Here is an 18,496-nt window from a genome sequence, read left to right on the forward strand (position 1 = left end):
GCAATTCCTTATATTCTCTTGAAAATGTGGGTGTATACTCAAGATCATATGGCGATTGGACAGGAAATAAAATGTATCAATCTCTTGTTCTTTTGCATCGCTAGTTGGGGTCATAAATCTGGATAATTATCATATTATAGAATTGTCCACAAAATGAGAGAAGGTAGCCCGAGTTCTGTAGAAATCATTTTAAAATGGAAAGAACCAGGTTATACAATTTTTATGTTCTATCACCCTTGGATGCATTATAGGTTTTCCACTGCCTCTTGTCAACATAGTGTTTCATATCGCTTTAATTTCTTGCAGATTTTATTAATTTGGTGGCTGGGAGTGTCGTTGTGCTTGCTCCATTTTAACTCTTCAGCTCTCCATGGAACACTGCTAGGTGTTACCGGTCACAGTGATGAAAATGGGTTTGATTGTCAGCATTTTGCTATACAACTAGTTAGGGATGCAGTTTGTTCCTTTTCAACCACTTCCTTCTCCTTCACCCCTCATGACTGCACTAATTTTGGATGTAGGCTTAATGCTTTTTTCGAAACCTCTCTTCAGAAATTCAAAAATCACGGATGCACGCTTCTCCCTGCAGTGCAACAGTTGTTTAAACAAGCCCTTCCCAAGCACCTTATCTAAGAATAGTAAGAAGAGACGGTAAGAAAAGAAACTAAACTACAGCTCCCAGAATCCTTTAAAGGAACCCTATCCATTTGTGGGAAACCGCCCGGCCTGCATTCTGGGAAACACAGTTTTTGGTCCGTTTATTTCGGCAACTCCCGCGCGATTTCATTCGAAGCATCTCGGCCAACCAGAAACGGGATACTGCAGCTCGGAAGGGGGCAGGGTATTAGTGATCCGATCACGTGACGCAGGATCAGCGGGCTGAAGAGAAGCTGGGACGCACTGCGCGGAAGATCATCATCGTTTCCCGGGAACACGTTACTAAGTAACGGTGTGTATCCGTCCGCCGACTTTCTTTTATCTAAAAGGGCCAAGATGGCGTCCGGGACAGCCGTTGGTGGTGGGGTGTGAGAGGATTCCTCAAGCGGGTCTCTCGGTAGATCACGGTACGAAGAAGCGCGAGCTTACTCACTTGGACTCAATGAGTGGGAGGGGCAAAAGGGGGACACGCGCTATATCGCCCAAGAAATATATGTGTGTGCGTGTTTGTGTGTTATATTCCCAAGGAATCCGGCGTAGGTGAACCTTGGAGTGGGGAGCAGTTGCGCGAGAGCGGGGTGTGTGTGATAAATCTCTGTGGCCTCGGGGTGCTCGCGCTCTTCGACTCCTTCCGTGGAAGGACGGGGAGGGGGCGTGCCCTTCCCCCCGCCTCCTCCCTTGCCTAGCGCGCGCTCTAGTCAGGCTCCTCCCCTCTACCTTGAGTGGGTGGAAGAAAGGTAGTGGTTCCTTGTTGCTAGGGAGACGGCGCGCTCGCTTCCCTAGTCAGCAATCTGGCGCCGAGCCATCTGCCCCGGTCCCTCTTCCTTCCCCTCGCGACTTCGACATTGCCGCCTATTTGAGAGAAAAAGCGGGCCCTGGGACTCCGCCCCGTAACCGTCTTTTTACCCTCTGCTCCTCTTCGTTCCCTTCAGCGGGAGTAGCGTAGCACCTTGGCTGCCAGGAAAGAGGAAGTCGCGGCTGGGGAGCTTTTAAAAGATACGTTGAAGCGCTTCGGGTACGGCTGGTTTCCAGGATCGGGACAGCTGCGTCCCAAATAGGTAGGCAAGATTACCTGCCTCCATCCCGTCCTGAGAATGGTTTGCCTTCGTAGGAAACGACTAGTAGTATAAGGATGGGTTAAATCCTGTCGGATTCATTACTATTTGTATTTGTAATGGATCTGGAAAGTTTGATTTTCTGATCTTTCTGTAATAAATTTGTCGTGGTCACCTGATTCCCCCCCCCCTTTCACTCGATAGCAATAAGACTGGTATACTGGTATATACACAAAATATGTTTTATGCAACAAGGCAGCCGTCTTAGCAGGAGATGAGTGCCAGCAATGTCTGGAAGGCTGTTGGGCTGTTGAAAGGTAGCTCATAAAATTCAGTCTCCCGGTACTAGATAGCTCTCTTAAAATGTAATTGAAGTTCAGAAGAATAACAGAAGGGCATATAGGCAAAATCAACTTTAACTTGATCACAAACCCAACGTGGGGGAGAAGGGGGGGATAATGATTAATTTGGCAGGCATTAAACGGGGCCATTGTGAAAGCCTATTTTTTATAATTCCTACAAAAGCAATATAAGAACTAGGTTTCTATCTCTTTGGATGCTTTGTGTCTTAAATTTACTGCTTTTTAACATTTGGGCATTTCCGTATCCACTAAAACTATGAATTCATGTGCAAAATCTGTTTGAGTTTTCACGGCCAGCTGACTTCTTATCCATCAAATTTTTGTTGTTGATCATATATAAAAAGGCAGAGTTATTCTTTTCATTTTTAGTTTACATAGTTTCCTAGTCCCTGGTAATTGAACCATGATTCGCTGAATTAATCCAATTTTCTGCGTATGCAGAAAACAGTGAACCATGAACCACATTGCAGGGGTTTATAGAAACTCTGGTTACGTATTTTGTGCCTTAGTATATTTTGCAAATTCAGCCTGAAATGTTATGTTGGGCCATACAATATAATATAATTGCATATATATAAGGGTTTCTTTTATTCTAACAGAGAACGCTAATACAGTGGCTATAGTTACCAGAAACTGGCAACTCAATCTCAGAAATTCCCAATTGTAGTGACCATTTGATTCCTAAAAATAAGAAATGGAATCATGGCATAGTATCTTGTGTGTGCAAGAGTTTTATGTATTTTTAATCAAGCACAGACCAAGTGCTTCTGAGTCAAATCTGAGGCTGTTTATATTTGCTATTGTCTTTTGTACTGAGCTATTTTCAGTATACATTTGGCAGCTCTTTGTATTAGTAACTCCATGTTGATCTTGTTGCTTGGATCTATAGAAACACTAAATACAGTAGAAATTTTCAAAAGGTTAATGAACACTAAGGTGTTCTGATTGAACAATAAAATTTTAAAAAACCATAAAATTAAAAAAAGGCTCTTGTTTTCGGGGCAAGAACTATAAATTGGATTGATAGGTAGTTATGTATAAAACATCTGAGCATGTCAAATTATCCCTGACAATTGAACATGTTTTTCTTTTCTCAGATTATATAGTTGGTGATGGGATCAGAGCCTAGTATTTGTTTCCATTATTATTATAGGATATAAATACATGGAAAATGATTTCTTATGTGAGGGGCATTTTGCGGTCTTAAATTTGCTTCCCAAATCTGAGTGAATATTGTTCTACCAAAGATGAACATACGCACATTGAGCATAGTACAGGCACTATTAAATATTCCAGCAACAACATTCAATGCAAAGCTCTTACTTTACTTACTTTACTTTACTTTATTTCAGGAAGAAGATCAATACCCAAAACATAATCATTTAAAAAAAAACCAAAATTGAACACTAAGTTACTTAGGACTTATGAATAAATCGCATTGTACATACTGTTTCAAAATCATGGTGCTGTCATGTAGCAAAGAAACAAACAGAAATTTGGAAGCTATTTGTTATATTATCTTTAAATTTGTAACAGTTGAATATTCTCTATGCATTCCAGTGGGAACAGGAGGTTTCTTGTTCTGTTTAATAAAAATGATGGGTCTCTGCACACATTAGTAGAGGTAGTCCTTGACTTACAACAGTTCATTTAGTGACCGTTCAAAGTTACAATGGCACTGAAAAAAGTGACATGACTATTATTGATGTTTGTGACCTTTGTAACATTCCTATGAACATGTGATCAAAATTAGGATGATTGGCAACTGACTCGTATTTATGACCATTGCTGTGTCCCAAGGTCATGTGATCACCTTTTGACAAGCAAAATCAATGGGGAAGCCAGATTCACTTAACAATTGTGTTACTAACTTATCTTAGCAATGATTCTTCTTAACTGTGACAAGAAATGTCGTAAAATGGGGCAAAACTCACTTAACAAATGTCTCAATTGTATTTGTAAGTTCAGGACTACCTATATTAACTTTGTTCCACCTTTTACTAGTTATGGTACTAGTATTGAAGAGAAGCAAATCTTTCATGACGAGTTGTTTGAAAATTGCAGTTAGAAAAATGAGTGAAAAGGGATTAGCTCTAAAACTAAATAAAGCTCATGTGGATAAATGCACGTATGGAATCTTGTTAGCAAGTCATAGAATGTATACAGCAACATTTAGTAAAATTGATTGTATACATTTTTACAGTATCATTGGTACAAGGAATGCTTTTGTTATTCCGGAATAAACCATAAACCATATTTATAATCAGTGTAGATTGCAATCCTACATAATTTACTTAGAATAAATGCATTTTAACTCAGTAGACTTTACTGCATTTACATGATTTAGTACTGTAGATATCTCTTAAGTGATTAAGCTTCGTCTTAAACATATTATCTTTGAATAAAATTTAAAATATTGGAAGGGTAGTGCTGTATAGGTATGTTTTACTGTATAATCTCATCTAAGTAAATTGAGCTTAGTCCTGGAAATTTCTTTGAGTTAAAATGTTATAGAAGAATTGTGTCAAAGATTTGATTTAGAAACAATATATGCTTTAAAAATAATTAAAATAAAAACTATAAGGGGCTTTTAAATATACTATTGTTAAATAAATTCATTAATTGATGCAGATCTTCAATGTTATAAGAACCTACCAATTCAAATATGATAGAAATCATTTCCCATTATAATTGTGACTGATCTTGTTCATTATATTCTCATTACATTTGAATTGATGCAATATCTTAATTATGTATAAATTAAAAGATGGCATGCTAAAATGTATTTCTATCTTGCAGCTATTTATTTTTTCAATAGCTGATCATCACAACAATGGCTACAGGAGGAAGTCCTTTTGAAGAAGGAATAGATGACCATGACTTACCAAGCTGGAGCCATGAAAGCCTTGATGATCGATTGAACAATACGGTATTGCTACAGTTTCTTATGAAACTGTTCATATGAAATGGGGGCTATGCATTAAGGTTCTTCTAAACTTCTTGAAATGAATTATGTAAACTTACAAAATTTAATAATTGAAGACATAAAGTACTGTTAGAAAAAAAGGAACAATATAAAAATGTTGAAAGTGTAAGCTTGAAATCAGTTTTACAGAATTGAGAAAACATGTAGATTGTAACATACCTTCAACAGGAAGTAAATTTTAATTTAAATGCTTCTGGTAAAAAAAAATTCTCTTTCCCATTTTAAACTTCAGTATATTTAATTTTAAACCTTTCCATTGTGATTTTGTGCTCTGTGTATTTTATTTTAGAGTTGGGGAAGTCAGCCAAAGAGGCCAAATAGATCTTCAGAAAAAAACCAAAAAAAAGTTTCTGCTGAAAGTGAAACAAGATTTACGAATGATATTTCTCCAGAATCTACCCCAGAAGTTGGACGAAGGAAATCAAAGACTCCGCATACTTTCCCTCGTACTAGATATATAACCCAAATGTCTGTTCCAGAACAGACGGAACTGGAAAAGCTTAAACAGAGAATAAATTTCAGTGATTTAGACCAGGTTTGTGTTCTATCTTTACTAAACAAAACTACATATACATAGTTGAATATTAAAGGAAAAAATGGAGTTAAATAATCTTATTCATTACACAGTATAGTTTAATGTTGAGGTGAGTTGAGAAAAATTGTAAATAGAATTCTGTACTGAGGGAAATATAATATACACAAGCAATATACATGAGATGATTCACTTCAAGACAAATGTATGCCACCTATTTTTATATTGCAAGTTTTGTTGATTAGGCATAATTGGAGTTGTGCTATTTGTAAGAAAGGACAAATTGACTGGATTTCTCTGTGATATCACATCACTATTTCAATGTGGAAATGTAAGAGAAGGAATTTTGTCAGGAGTCACATTAAATATTTTTCCTGATGTTGCTGGCTTTAATACAGCTGCTCATATTGTGGTAAAGAAAATATGAATTGCCTTCAAGTGATTTAATATATTCATCATTCTACTTGTTACAATGCAGAGTATCCCAATTATTTTTCTTGTTTTAAAGAATTTTATTGGTTTTTAAAATTCATGGGAAAAGGCTAGGTAGATATACCAAAAAATTTTTTGGCAGCTCCAACGTGCTAGAGGTAGGAATCTCTCCAATTCTCACAACTTTTACAGAAAGAAAAAAAAAGATAAAAGATAAGCAGAAACAGCATCTTATTATACATTGTATCAATTGTGTTCAATCATCTCTTTTGCTTTCTAATATATCAACAATTACAATGATATTCCAGATATATTTATTTTTGTGACCTGAGTCTTTCCATTATTGTTCCCTCCCCCCTGTCCCCAGGCGGAGCCGCAGCCTCTCCCTCCTTCATGTCTTGTGTATTGTCGCCTTTTTCACTACTTCTTATATTCCCGTCCTCTAGGAGGGCACTATGTTTTTTAATGAAGGCCTCTGCCTCCACAACTGTGTTAATTCTAATTCTGTTTCCTTCCCAGAAGATGAACATTCCTTCTGGCAATAACCATCTAAACCAAATTTCTTTATTATATAATTTCTTTGATAAGGAGGAATACTTCCTCCTCTTATCTCTTATTTTTTTTCAGAATTTGCTTAAGAATGGCAATTTCTTTATCTTTATATTTTAGTTGTCCCCCCCTTTGAGCCCCTAGAATCTCATCCCTCGTGGTCTTCCTAAAAAATTTAACATGTACTTCCCTTGGAACATTATGTGTTCTGGCATATGCTGAATTAATCCTATAAACCAGATCCATATCCCACCACAACTGTTCTTTATCTCTTTTAATATATTCTGCTAAAATTGTACTCATAATAGCCTTAAGATCTTTATCTTCTGTCTCCGGTAGGTTCTGGAATCTGAGAAAGAAGGACATTTTTTCAAGTTCTATCTTTGCCATAAAATTTTCCAATTCTATATTCCCCTTCTGGACTGCCTTAACCTCCTCCCCCAGCCCAACCATGCCCTCTTCCAGCACACCAATTCTCTGTTTATTTTCTGTTATTTGTTGCTGCACACTTTTAAGCTCTTCTCTAAAATCTGCTACCTCCTTTTTCAACTCACTTTGTCCCTGCATAAGAGCCTGGAACATTTGAGTAACAGATAAATCTTTTGAACTTTCTCCAGTCCTTTCTTGTGAAAATGATGAAATTTTTATCTGTTGAATTGTTGGACTGGATGTAGAAGAAGTCGGTGCCAAGGCTGCTTTGCCTGTAGGTGGTTTTCTGGGCCCCATTGTCTAAGTTCAGAAAGAGTACAAATCTTTTGCAAAAGAAATGGTGTCTGTGAAGCGCGCAGCTGAGCGAGTCCAAGAAGACAGGCAAATCCAAAAGTGAAAATTAACCCTCTGTCACAGTTCCAAGCCAAGAAGTCATTCAAAAAAAAAAAGAAAAGAAAAGAAAGAAATCAAATAATCCAAATCCAGAAAGACCACGTAACAGGAGAGGCTCCAAGAGTCCTTCAGGGGGGATAATATAAAGCCAGACTTTCTTCAAAGGTAGTTTCAAAAGGCAGACTTCATTTATAAGTGCGAAGAAGAAGATGGAAGTAGGCTATCTTAGCTCCCCCTTGAAATCAGGAGCAAAACATCAAAAACTTCCATAAAGCTTTCAAAACAACTCAGCAATCAGCTCTTGCAGTTATGATATAAATCTTTTCACATAGTTAGTTCAAGTGGCTAATTCAACTTTTTGCTCTCTCTCTCCATTTCGAGATTGAGAGATAGTCCAAATGCCGCTTTGCCTAAGAGGGGTAAAAGAAAAAAGCAACCCCTCTCCAATCTTTCAACTTCAAACAGATTGAATCCACAATTTACAAAAAAGCCGCTGCTCATCAATTAAAAGCAGTTAAGGAGATGGGGCGAACTTCTCACCTCCAGCACTTCAGCTGTTGCATGTAGTTAACTCTTTCCTTCCGGAATCCATTCAGCGAAGGTGCTGCTATGCACCCCCTACGCTCCCCGGCTCCTGAGGCGAAACTGGAAACCCCCCCCATGGCTGCCGCCATCTGGGGGGTTCCAGCAAGCTGCCCTACGGCAGGTGGTCCCTCCAAGACCGCCTGTGCTCCTAAAAGGAGCCCACCAGAGAAGCGAACAACGGACCAATGTCCGTCGCCTTCGGAAACCGGAAGCGATCTCCCCAATTATTTTTCTTATGAGAAGAATTTTTGTTGTTTCAAAATGTAAGGCTGTTAAATAAAATTGAAACTAAGTTAAAAATATGTCAGTAAACATGTCCATGAAGTTTTTTTTAGAACAATGTGGAAATGGCTTGACAGTTTTTGAGGGTTGTTGGGGTTTTTTGAATTGTCAGTTAAGTCTACAGATCTAGGACTTCCTGGTGGCGTCCCATTCAAATATTAAACAGATACAGTCCTGTTTGTTTGGGATCCAAAATCATGTGGATGATATCTAGCTGATATTGTTATAGTTATCCTTGAATCATACCACCTTTAACTTTTGAAGGTTTAATCTTGGGCATAATTATTATGTTTCATTAAGGTTTTTTGATGTCGAAGGATCAAAGAAAGAAATGTAAAAGTTAGCAACTGCCAGAATGTGCTTTGCTTTTTGGTGCTTTGTTTTCATCTGAGAATGCTAGCGTCTGTCCAAATACTTGCTGTGAATTCTTTTTGGGAAGAATAGTTAAAGAATCGGTTACCTAGTTTTGGTAGCTCTGAGTAACAATAATATACATTTTTCAGATTAAACTTATTGTCACTATAATCATAACTTTTTTACTTCTACAAATAAAAAATACTGTTAATGTTTCTGCTTGATACTTAACTATTTAAGTACTGTGTAATATCAATGTATTCTAAACTGACTTTTGTTTTGTATTCCTTCACAGACTAAATTCTTGTTAGGAGTTTTGTTTTCACAGTGCTTCATTACAAAACCAACAGTTAATGAACCTCTCAGTGTTGCCTTCTGTCACCCTTTCTTTTGATAGTTAAGTTAGTGAGAGAGAAATAAAAATTAGAGTGATGATAGAAACAAAGATGATGGGGAAAAAGGATGGATGGTTGCACACTACATTTTAAAGTGAATTTCTGTAATATATAGTATTAGTGTTACAGACTGTGTTGATTCCGAACACATGATATATAAAATAATACTTTCTTATTCAGAGCATGGGTAACATGATTATTGGAAATATGAATAATTTGTTTATGTTTCACTCTCACATAGAGAAGTATTGGAAGTGATTCTCAGGGCAGAGCAACAGCTGCTAACAACAAACGCCAACTTAATGAAAACAGAAAACCATTCAACTTCCTATCACTACAGATTAATACTAACAAGGGCAAAGATGCTGCAATGAGTTCTCAAGTACAAGAAACTGGTGCATCTTCAAAATATAAAGACTTATTTACTGCTGCTTTGAATACAGATTTGTTGCAGAATTGTCCAGTCTCAATTGAAGAAGATGGTAGAGGTGAACCTGCATTGGACAGTAGCCAGGTGCAGTTTGAACTTCATAGCAGAGTTAGCCTGTAATACTGCAATCTAATCCTTGTGACACTTGTCTTCCCCACCTGGGAGCTGGGACCAGCTTCATCTTAAAGAGTAATGCTTTTGTGCATTTTTGCTAGTGTTTTCTACACAATTTTAATTTTGAAAATGATTCAATTTTAAAGTGATAGTAAGAGCCACATGTGATTTTCTAACTGCTTTAAAAATGCATTAAAAAACCTTATATAACCTCATTTTGTAATAAGCCCTGATGGATAGTTCATTCGTTATTCCTGGAGTTCTCAAACTTTATCACTGCCCCCTAAAATGATAAAATGATTTGTGTAATTCTCCCCCCTCACACAGACAATAAAATTACTGGATTGTGGTTTTTTGTTTGTTTTGTTTTTTGAGATTAGGGTTTGGCAAGAAATAAACATTACTTAATGTTAATTTTTGGATCAAAACAAAGAGAACTTTTGACATGACTTGCTTCTAGGTATCGTTATAGTTTTCTTGACTTATGCTCTCAGTGGGTAGTAGTTTTGCACAAATAACATACCAAGACTTTTATTGGAATAACAAAAACTTGTGAAATTAAAATATTTTTATATTTTATTGCGCTTTCATAATTTAGTCTTAGTTTTATTATAATTACCGGTACTAGCAGATTGGTAGACTTTTTCTTACATCAAATCTTTCTAATTTTGAATGCTCAGAGGTTTAAACTAACAAAAGTTCTGGGGTTCACCATTGTAGTAACTTCAGCAGATATTCCAGAAATGAAACTTTTGCCCACTATAATGCCTAAAAGCTCAATCCATAAAATAGCTTACATTTTAAAGCAAATTAGAAAACTTTATAGACATTTTGGATGTAGTGATTAATTTTAAAAGATTTTGTAAAACTAGATACATGAAGAAAAACCTTAAATTCAAAATATTTTATAAGAACATAGAACAGACCTAAGAGGATGGTATAGATTTGAATTGTAAATAGTATTGCGCAGAAATCTAATCTAAACATCCATTCCTGCAAAAAATGTAAAACGAGATCCTCTTGTAAGTGGTTCATAATTCCTTTGAGGGTTTTAAACTCCTGTTTAAGAACTTCTGTAAATAGTTACATGTGCAGTCCATATGTGTAATTTATAAGTAATCATAAATCCATGCAAATAATTCCATGGCCTTGCTAATTAGCTTTGTATATTGTTATGATAGTTTGTCCCATATTAAGAGATGACAGATCTTGAAATGAATTTGTTTTATGATAGTGCTTTGGATCCAATACATCAAGTCAACCCAATTGATTATTACTTTTGTGACTTTTTCAGATTGTGAGCAGATTAGTTCAAATTCGTGACTTCATTGCAAAAGCTTGTTCCATGAAAGAAGACCTTGTTGAGAAAAATGAGAGATCTGCTAATATTGAACGCTTATCAGAGCTCATAGATCATCTTAAAGAACAAGAGAAATCTTACCTGAAATTTTTGCAGAAAATGCTAGTAAGTTTGAAAGACAATTGAAATTCACTGAGAAAATACATAAAATCAAATGGGGATGAGTTTGCTATATAGCACTATCTCCATAACATTCATTTTATTATTTCATTTATTAGTTTTTTATTTATACCACAAAAATATTTCAGGCTAGAGAAAATGAGGAGGATGGTCGGACTATAGATTCAGCTGTGGGATCTGGTTCTGTAGCTGAGAGCACATCACTAAACTTAGATGTGCAGTCTGAAGTTTCAGATACAACGGTAAGCTACTTTTTAGTAATTAAGGTGCTACAAGTGAAGACAATTTTTGAGATAATTAGAATTTATTTAAAATACCTATTTTTCATTATTTATAATGCTAAATATTATAAAACCTGTAATAAAACACATTATTACTGAATTTTATTACATTAGGAGGAACTGTCCTACCTCACTTTTTCAAAAAATAATACACTGGTAGGTTTATAATCAGCTTTGTGGGATCCTGAGAAATTACTTTCTATTTGATAGTTGATTGCAGCCAGCCCTCTATCAGAAAAATTCTGAGTTGAGCTAGGCTAACTAAAATATTCATTTAGGACATGCCTTTTTACTCAGAAGCAACAGTTCTTCCTTATAAATGATGAGAAAGATACTGGCTCATGTTAGCTTTGAAAAACTTGTCAAAAGGTTTGTTAAAAAAAATGGGAGTAGTACTGTAGGAACAAAGCTAAGTGTGTAATAATATTGAAAGTTTAAAAAGTGATCAGTATTAATGTTTTTAAAAAGGTAGACATTTGAGCTTGATGAATTTAACAAAGCACTAATGTATTATTCTGTTCCATAAAGGATAATCCTCTGCAGCACATATGAGAATTTTACTTATGCATGTGAGATTATAATGGTGTGTAACACATTTTAAACTCAAAGCAAAACAAAGCCTCACTGGAAATATTTTGGGGCCATTCTGAACTTACCAAAATGTTTGAAATGTTTTTCAACCTCAAAATACCTTTTGGTAATATCAAAAGATGTCTGATGAATTTGGAGCGACTCCTTTTAATGCATAATAGCTGCTGTGTGCTTGATATGGGTTGTCTCAAATTGAATTCTGAATTTGAGAACCTTTGACCATTAATAATGTATGTTATAGGCTTAATATTATATTGTGGATATCAAGGCTTGACCTATGTCCTGTTGAAATAATTACTGAATTTATACTGGTCATAATCCATAGAAATGTATGTATGACATCCATGAGGCAACAATGTTTTTCTGATTAGAATAATTGCCTCCATACTTCTGAACTGTTTTCTTTCTTACTTTTTGAAATTTAAATGGTAAATATTTAATGGAAAAACTACCTAAAGGAGAGTGAAATTCCTGTATGTCCTCTGGATCATAGTGATTGATGTGTTGAAACAAATAAAATTGCAATGAATTAAGTACAGACATATTGTATTGACAAATCAATAGGCCATAACTTGAAAAATTATGCTTCACCTAAATATATGCTCACAGTCTTACTTACTAAATTATTTGATAAAGGAGGTATCTTTTAGTCTGAAAACTCGGCCCTGCATTGAGGACAAACTAGGGAATTCAGCTACTCAAGGACAGGTTTCAGACATGGATGTTACAGCAGCTCCAAAAGGGAAAAGAGACACAACTGCCCTGAATGGCAGGAAAATCTGGTCTAGTAGGATAAATAGCCAAGAAGCTGGATTGCTCTCAAAGGTACTACTAAATATTGCCTTGGGAATCTTTTAGTAAAAGGTCTTAATCTGTTAAGCCTTCCCTTTTTCTTTAAAATCCAATCAGTATTTATTTTGTTTCAATGATTTCTTAATTCTTTTGAGTAATGTCTGTTAGAATTAATATTTGAATTATAAATTTTATATTGTTTCCTAATTATTATTTATTCCAGGAAAATACTATTTATTTATAGAAGGTATTATTCTTTAAAAGTCAAAAAAGTTGAGGGCTCCCATATGGAATCTTCTCTATAATGTAACTAATCTTCAAGTTCATTGATTTGCATTGGCATAATTAACTACAGTATCTCTTGGACTTTTCTTTCAAAATTCTAAGTTATTTAACAGATAATTACTTTAAAAGTTACCTACTGTTTCCTAAAATGGCATTTTTTTCATGGGATTTGGATTCTGACCAGTTTTTTCAAAAATGAATAAATTCTAGCAGAGATTTCCACTTTGTGAATTGGGTCCTTCTTTAGGCAGAAATGGGGAAACTTTTTATCAATATGGTGTCTTTGTCTTCTATATGTCTACATGGGTAGTCCTTGACTTATTATCACAATTGAGAGCAAAATTTCTCTTCCTAAGTAAGATAGTTTTAAGTGAGTTTTGCCCCATTTTACTACCTTGCCAATGAATCACTGCAGTTGTTAAGTTAGTAACACGTTAAGTAAATTGACTTACATTGTCAAAAGGTCACAAAAGGTGATGTACATGACCTCAAGACACTGCAACCATTACAAATAGCAATCAGTTGCTAAGTACCTAAATTTTGGTCAGATGATCAAAATTCTGATAGTATTTTGCTTGTAAGTGTTAAAAATGGTCATAAGTTGCTTTTTTCAATGCCATTGTAACTTCAAATGGTCTCTAAATGAACTGTTTGTAAATCGAGAACTACCTGTACAGCTATTAAAAGTTTGAAAAGTTATTTGCTGCATGAATTGGATCTGTTTCTATTTTGGTCAGATTAATCCCATACTTTTCTCTTTAAAAAAAAATTCTCTTTCCCTCTTCCATCTTAAAAACTTCCATCAAGCTTCAAGATTAGACATTAGATATTAAAACATAGAGTTGTACTTTGTTTTTGGCTTGGATAATTTCAAGAAGGTATTTGAACGGAGTAGAAATTGTGTTTTGTTCTTTATTTCTGTTAGGGTTTTTTCCCAGCCTTTACCATAGTATTACATCACAGTTTTGAAAGTTTATTCTGAATAGCTTTATTTTAGTGGAAGATGTAGATTTCATTCCCTTCCTTGAAATAATAAGGTTACAGATGTTCTGTTGATTTTCTGTTATTGACTGGCTCTTAAATATCGTCCCTTAAATTATTTTCAACCCAAACCTTTAGGAAAAAAATGATCAGTGTGATAGTTATACACATGTAATGGAGAGTTACTCAGCTAAGCATAATTTTTTGCTATTTATTTGAAATAAGTGCCAACATTCTTCATTGTTATTAAAAAAAACTGACTCGTCCTTTTAGTACAATATTATGCTTAATGTAACATACAAAATTTAAAATATTTTTTAGATTTAAGATTTAATTCCTTTCTCACAGAAGTATTTTGCAAATTGTAATTGCAAAATGTAATGTAATTATTTCTGGCCCAAATAAATGATTATTATTTTTCCAGGCTAGAGATCCTCAGCAAGAAGCTACAGAAGAACTTGCAAACTTAAAGAAGCAACATGACTTACTGAAAAGGATGCTACAACAGCAGGAACAATTAAAGGCTCTGAAGGGGAGGCAAGCTGCCTTGCTTGCTCTTCATCATAAAGCAGAACAAGCTATTGCTGTCATGGATGATTCTGGTATGTTAAACTTTTATATATATATATATATATATATATATATATATATATATATATATATATATATATATATATATATATATATATATATATACACACACACATACATACATACATACATACATACATACATACATATATATATATATATATATATATATATATATATATATATATATATATTTAAAAATCTTTCTAAACAGACAGAAATGTTATGGGCCACATTACTCAGGTATTTGAAAAATATGTTCATTGAGAATTGAAATTAGAATTTAGATGAATTTTTAGCAGCATTGATAAAAAATATACCTCCATTTTTTTAAAAAAATGAAAGATGCTGATACTGCATTCAGCTTGGCTTTCAGTTCAATGCTAGAAGTATATGCATATTAAAATAACACGTCTAGTTGGGTATGCATTATATGAAAAGTAAGAAATATATAGAAAGTAAAAGATAATGAATATATTATACTATATTATGTATTATAATTTAAGCTACTAATTATATCAGAAATATGTGTGTAATTAACAACTCAATATTTCCAATCAAAAATAATATAAATATTCTTGATAATGTGATTGAATTTCTGTTTCTTAATTTTTAATTAGCTTCTACTTTGATATCTAAGTAGGACTGTTCTCTTTTTCCTCCTCCTTTTAGTTGTAACAGAAACAACAGGTAGCGTTTCTGGACTGAGTCTGACATCTGAGCTGAATGAAGAATTAAATGATTTAATTCAGCGTTTTCATAACCAGCTTCATGATTCTCAGGTAAACTTTTGTGTGAGTGTACAAATGATCTTAAGACTAGTTCGCTGATGAAAATTGGCAGTATATAACTTTACATGTTTAGCATCACAATAAAATGTATTGTGAAAACTTTTGTTAAAGGTTTCATATGTCTTTTAATTTTCCTCCCTCATTCAGTTAGCATTCTGTGTCCATTGATAATGTTCAGGTTTCATTCTTGCATTTTTTCCCCTTCCTTGTAGGAGAGACATGCTATGTCTCAGTTCAGTTAAATACTTGTTTCCTCCATTGTTTTTATAGGCAGCTTTCATTTCCATCACTCTCCATATACAATACAAACAATGGCAGAAGGATATTTTCAAATTTTTCTGACAAAGGAAGTGTCAGCGTTCCAAATATCATCCAAAATTAAATCAGAGTCCAAGGCAAAGCATTTGCTCTAAGTTCCAATTTATTAAGAGAGACATGTTGGCACATCTGTGGAAAACCTGAATCTGAAAGCTTCATGGGTTTTCCACCCAGTTGAAAGTTCATGATCTTGCCCCCACACCCACAACTCCATCACATGGTCCAATCTTCCATTGCCACACTGGCATCTCCACCCATCCACTTCAGGTCAGGTGCATAAGTGCAGAGACAAAGGATGACCTTTGGCTTCTAGAAAGGAATGTTTTATTTTGACAACAATACATTCTGCTCCTTACTATTCCCCCTCCCAATTACCCCTCTAATGAAACAGCATAGTAAAATAATAGAGAGTGTGGCAGGCCAAAGATCCTAAAAGGAATATGACTGCAGGCCTGACAGGAAGACATAGCTGTATTTTTCATAACATTGAAACTCTAAATTTGGGAGCAAAATAAAAAGTTGGAGGATAGAAATATATAAAAGTTGAAAGATAAATATATATTTCAGTTTTACAAAACGAGATATACTTTTTCCTAGTTGTACCCCAACATGGAAGGGGATTTTTGCCTGATTTTAGCTGGAATTTTAAAAATCTAGCTGACTGCAATTGATAAAAAAAGAAGTATTTGCAGTGAGAGGGAAATAATTGCAATTGTGATGGAAACAGATAGTACCCAGCCTTTGCTTCTATCTTATAAACATGATTTGTCAATATATTTCAGGTTTTTTGGAACTCCTGACAATCCACACTTAAAGAGAACTATTTGTTCAAAAGTAAATTGCATCAAATTGAGGCTTATTCTCAGGGAAGTGTGAATATTAAGTGTACTTTAACATATTTCACTGCTAAACATTCCAGTGCTTAAAATAAAATATATGTGCTTGATTTTAGATTCAATCTGTGCCTGATAACAGAAGGCAAGCAGAGAGTCTCTCTCTTGCCAGAGAAGTTTCCCAGAGCAGGAATTCTTGTATGTCTGAGCAACCTTCTGATAAAAAACCACAACTATTTAGCAAGATGGTAACATTACAGGATAAAAAGCAAAAGATGGATAAAATGCTAGGAGCACTGCATACACTTCGTGACCAGAATCTTAACAACTCATCATCATGTAAGTAGATGGCACCCTGAAGTATACATTAGAGTTTTAGAGATTAACTTTTTGGGATACCGTGATTTAATTATTGAAAATGGGAATCATGTAAATTCTGTTGCATTTTGAGATAAGATTGCTAATATTTTAGGTACCATTCTCTAAATACTGCTTTCTCAGAAATTCTTAGTTATTTTTCCTCTCATTATAAGCAAGTTGTGAAGGGACACAGTACAATAGAAATGTTGGATGCGATTCCTATCCTCAAGCATTATGAAAATAAGTATGTGGGCTTATTTATTTTACATATTTCCAAGTTCCAGCCTCTCCACAATAAAGAGAATAAATCTTTAAAGAAAGCTATGAGAATATTTGCGAGAAATAGATAAGTAAATGCTGATTTTAAGATAAGTGATTTGTGATGCAGTGTAGTCCAGATTTCCAGGAGTAAGGGAGTGCTTTCCACTAATGATTGCAATGATTTATTGTTTTAGAAGACTATATATTTAACAGGAGTTAAAACACCTTTGTTAAATAATCTTTAGCACATGCCTTAATCTTTGATCAGAAATTCATTGCTTCAAATACTCAACAGATGCATTTTTTTAACGTAAAACAGGATTAAACTGAATTCTCTTTAACATTACAGTTCTGCCAATTGCAGCATCTCCTCAAAGGAGTATTGATCAAAGGAGCACAGCTTCAATTGCTTCTGCACCTGCAGTCCCTACAATAGCTGTCAATGAAGAACCAAACAGCTTAGCATCCTCAGCTGCATATCATCTGGATTCTGTGACCTCACAGAATGACAGTGAAGAAGACAACTTAAATCCAACAGAAAAGCTTCAGTAATCCATTATTACATTATGTTGACTTATTAAGTACTGTAGTTTATTGGTTTTAAAAAAGCAGTTGGTAATGAGACTTGCGTCATAAAAATCACTAGTCATAGCTACTCTTTGTAACATATAGCTTGATTATGAACATTAAATATGCATAAACTTCTGTTTGGGTATTTGAAGCAGGTATATACGTATTTTTATTGGAAGTAATTAACAGCATACATAAATAAAATTCATGATGTTATTTAGTAATTCAATATTATACCCATTTCAGAATCTTAATTCTACCATATGACTTGGACTCTTAATGAAATCAATAAAACCAATAGAATACAAATTTATAAAAATGTTATTACAGGTATGATGAAAAGGTTGAGTTATGACAATTAGTTCTTAGTTCCAAGATAATCTTTATAGATCAGGGGTGTCACACTCTATTTCATTGAGGACCGCATCAGGGTTGTGTTTGACTTTGGGGGTGGCCAGCTTGCCATCACTCATGTGAGAGGCATCTATAGTTGTCCGACCGCTCTGCCAGCGAAAACTGTCTCCCAAGCTCTCTTTCCAGCTGCGACGGCTTCCTGCAACCCTCTGCCACTGCACCGCTGGTTCTTTGCTGTTCCCAGGGTGGCCAGATCTAAGCGCCCCATGGATCTAGCCCATGGTCCTTGAATTTGACACCCCTGTTAATAGATGATCCTAGGAACATGAAGAATGAGAAAGAATAATATACTTATTAATTTAATTACATTTATTATATTTTTTATGTCTACCCACTCCAGAAGACTGGACAGTTTACAAATCCAGGAAACTAGAAAAAATAATTAAAGCAGTT

The 18,496-nt window shown here is 34.8% G+C and overlaps 1 protein-coding gene across 12 annotated transcripts in view; it reads left to right on the plus strand.

Annotated features, from left to right (window-relative positions):
• The first annotated feature begins 795 nt into the window (after positions 1-795).
• The window catches only part of PCM1 (pericentriolar material 1), a 60,273-nt gene continuing 42,572 nt past the window's right edge, over positions 796-18,496 (plus strand). For 4 of the 12 annotated variants that reach the window (XM_081960248.1, XM_081960256.1, XM_081960258.1 and 1 more), the window contains exons 1-11: positions 906-1,064; positions 4,874-5,003; positions 5,350-5,595; positions 9,253-9,525; positions 10,850-11,020; positions 11,164-11,277; positions 12,544-12,732; positions 14,390-14,567; positions 15,229-15,338; positions 16,618-16,837; positions 17,469-17,667. In XM_081960248.1, coding sequence (XP_081816374.1) covers positions 4,908-5,003; positions 5,350-5,595; positions 9,253-9,525; positions 10,850-11,020; positions 11,164-11,277; positions 12,544-12,732; positions 14,390-14,567; positions 15,229-15,338; positions 16,618-16,837; positions 17,469-17,667 — 1,796 coding nt within the window. In that variant the 5' untranslated portion in view covers positions 906-1,064; positions 4,874-4,907. Of the gene's footprint in view, positions 1,065-1,589; positions 1,716-4,873; positions 5,004-5,349; positions 5,596-9,252; positions 9,526-10,849; positions 11,021-11,163; positions 11,278-12,543; positions 12,733-14,389; positions 14,568-15,228; positions 15,339-16,617; positions 16,838-17,468; positions 17,668-18,496 lie in introns of all 12 variants that reach the window. The other 8 variants (XM_081960259.1, XM_081960250.1, XM_081960249.1 and 5 more) reach the window with 6 other exon arrangements.

Source organism: Natrix helvetica (genome assembly GCF_964273705.1).
Source record: "Natrix helvetica genome assembly, chromosome: 7".
NCBI classification, from domain to species: domain Eukaryota; kingdom Metazoa; phylum Chordata; class Lepidosauria; order Squamata; family Natricidae; genus Natrix; species Natrix helvetica.